This window comes from Eimeria acervulina, genomic scaffold (genome assembly GCF_000499425.1).
Source record: "Eimeria acervulina Houghton genomic scaffold, Eah_scaff840, whole genome shotgun sequence".
In the NCBI taxonomy this organism is placed as follows: domain Eukaryota; phylum Apicomplexa; class Conoidasida; order Eucoccidiorida; family Eimeriidae; genus Eimeria; species Eimeria acervulina.
This window is the reverse complement of record NW_013549569.1, coordinates 850-3,455: the sequence shown is the minus strand read 5'-3', so window position 1 is coordinate 3,455 and position 2,606 is coordinate 850. Positions and strand designations below refer to the sequence as shown.

The window sequence follows — 2,606 nt, the reverse complement described above, 5'->3', positions numbered from 1 at the left end:
ATACCCCCTGAAGTGCAGCAGCAGCAGCAGCAGCAGCAGCAGCAGCAATAGCAATAGCTGCAACAGAAGAAACACAAGCAGGGGAAACAGCAGAAACAAACAGCAGCAAAAGCAACAGCGACGGCAACATCAGCAACATCAGCAACAGTAGCAACAACAGCAACAACAGCAGCAACATCAGCAACAGCAGCAACAACAACAGCAACCTCAGCAACAGCAGCAACAACAACAGCAAAAACAGCAACAGCAGCAGCAACAGCACCAGCACGAACAGCACCACCAATAGCAGCAGCAGCATCAGCAACATCAGCAGCAGCAACATCAGCAGCAGCAGCAGCAACATGAATATGAGCAGCAGCAGCAGCAACATGAAAATCAGCAGCAGCAGCAGCAGCATGAGCATCAGCAGCAGCAGCAGCAGCAGCAAACAAATGACGTGGCTTCACCGAAGGTGGCTTCATAGATAAATATATTTTCAAGACGCGAAGACAATAAAGCTTCAAGCCCCCGCTTTAGGCTGTCGAGGGCCTTACAAACAAATCATAGAAAAAATAATAATAATATATATAATAAAAAACATTAAAAACAAAATAATACAAAGAAAATTAAAAATATCATACACCCTCGATTGGGGTGTATATGCAACTCTGCTAAAGGTGCACATACACCTGAAAAGCATAATATAAATACTAAACAAGAAACGTTATTGTGTCTGCATGCACTCCAACATACTTGCATGCATACATGCATGCAGAAATCCAATCCATGCATGCAGAGACGAGACGCATGCATGCATGCATGCATGCATGCATGCAGTTTTGCATGCATTTGTGCATGCATGCATGCATGCATGCATTTGAATGTTGTGTGTACTTACCTGTTTTTTTTCGGTTGTCATTTTGACTGCATCCGCAGCAATTGCGAGGTTGGCATAGCGATGCATCAACTGCAACACAACAACACAAACAATATATACCTGCTGCTGCTGCTGCTGCTACTGCTGCTGCTGCTGCTGCTGCGCATTTGTGCATGCATGCATGCATGCATGCATTTGAATGTTGTGTGTACTTACCTGTTTTTTTTCGGTTGTCATTTTGACTGCATCCGCAGCAATTGCGAGGTTGGCATAGCGATGCATCAACTGCAACACAACAACACAAACAATATATACCTGCTGCTGCTGCTGCTGCTACTGCTGCTGCTGCTGCTGCTGCAACTGCTGCTGCTGTTGCTGCTGCTACTGCTGCTGCTGTTGCTGCTGCTTACCCTGACCCAGCTTTGCATGTCATCTGCTTTTTTGTGGAGTTCATCGGAGGCCAACTTCGTATAGCCACTCATATCTTGCTTCAGTGCCCACCTGCAACAATAAACCCTAAACCCTAAACCCTAAACCCTAAACCCTAAACCCTAAACCCTAAGTTGTCTCTAGGGTATTTGCTATGCAATACTGCGTGCAGTGTGGGCCGGCTGTCTATGGAGCGCCTATTCTCTCTGTTGTATGGATGCCTAGCAAAGAAGCTAGGGGAGACAGAGTAGCTAGCTAGCTAGCTAGTTAGCTAGCTAGCTAGCTACTCTGTGTCCCCAGCCAGCCACCCACCCAGATAGTTAGCTAGCTAGCCAATCAGCTAGCTAGCTAGCTAGCCAACTAGCAAGCTAGCTAGCCAACAAGCAAGCAAGCAATCAAGCCAACTAGCATGCTAGCTAGCCAACTAGCTAGCTAGCCAACAAGCAAGCAAGCAAGCAAGCACGCCAACTAGCTAGCTAGCTAGCTAGCAAAGTAGCTAGCTAGCTAAGTAGAGAATTGACTGACCGTATGATTGGGGTCCATCGTTTGTGAAGATTGCGCACGATGTCTATTTGTCTACCAACTGCGTCTCTCAGTGAAAAAGAGTTAAGGTTAGCCTGAGGATAATTTACTAATAAAGCGACTCGGTGACCCTGCACCAACAGCAGCAGCAGCAGCAGCAGCAGCAACAGAAGCAGCAGCAGCAGCAGCAGCAACAGAGCAGCAGCAGCAGAAGCAGCAGAAGCACACAGCAATAAAAGTAGCAGAAGCACACAGCAATAAAAGTAGCAGAAGCACACAGCAATAAAAGTAGCAGAAACAGCAGCAGAAGCAGCGCAAACAGCCGCAGCAGAGGCAACAAAAGCAGCAGAAGAAGAGACAGAGATGAAGGAGACAGCTGCAAGGAGACAGTCTCTCTTGCAAGAGAGGGAGGAGACAGGCTGAAAGAGAAGAAGCTAACAATATAGATATCTAGCTGTATAGCTATATAGCTAGCTAGGTGGCTAGATAGCCGTCGAGATGGGTAGCTATTCGTATACCTAGCTAGCTGCCTATCTAGCTGTCTAGCTAGCTAGCTGCCCATCTAGCTGTCTAGCTATCTAGCTGTCTATCTAGCTGTCTATCTAGCTGTCTGTCTAGCTGTCTATCTAGCTGTGTAGCTGGCTAGCTAGCTAGCGAGCTGTCTAGTTATTTGTATAGCTAGCTGTATAGCTAGTGTAGCTAGCTATACAGCTAGCTGTGTAGCTAGCTAGCTAGCTCCAGCGACGAACTTGTTTAAAAGGATGCATCCAAATGGTGGTGTCATCTCCAACAGCAGCAG

At 46.8% G+C, this 2,606-nt stretch overlaps 1 protein-coding gene across 1 annotated transcript in view; it reads right to left on the bottom strand.

Moving 5' to 3' along the window:
- Positions 1–650: 650 nt before the first annotated feature.
- Positions 651–2,606, bottom strand: part of EAH_00050360 (hypothetical protein, conserved) — a gene marked incomplete at both ends in the record, with an annotated part of 2,599 nt that continues 643 nt past the window's right edge. The window contains 5 exons of the mRNA XM_013394277.1: positions 651–668; positions 878–946; positions 1,073–1,141; positions 1,267–1,357; positions 1,811–1,938. Coding sequence (XP_013249731.1) covers positions 651–668; positions 878–946; positions 1,073–1,141; positions 1,267–1,357; positions 1,811–1,938 — 375 coding nt within the window. The remainder of the gene's footprint in view (positions 669–877; positions 947–1,072; positions 1,142–1,266; positions 1,358–1,810; positions 1,939–2,606) is intronic.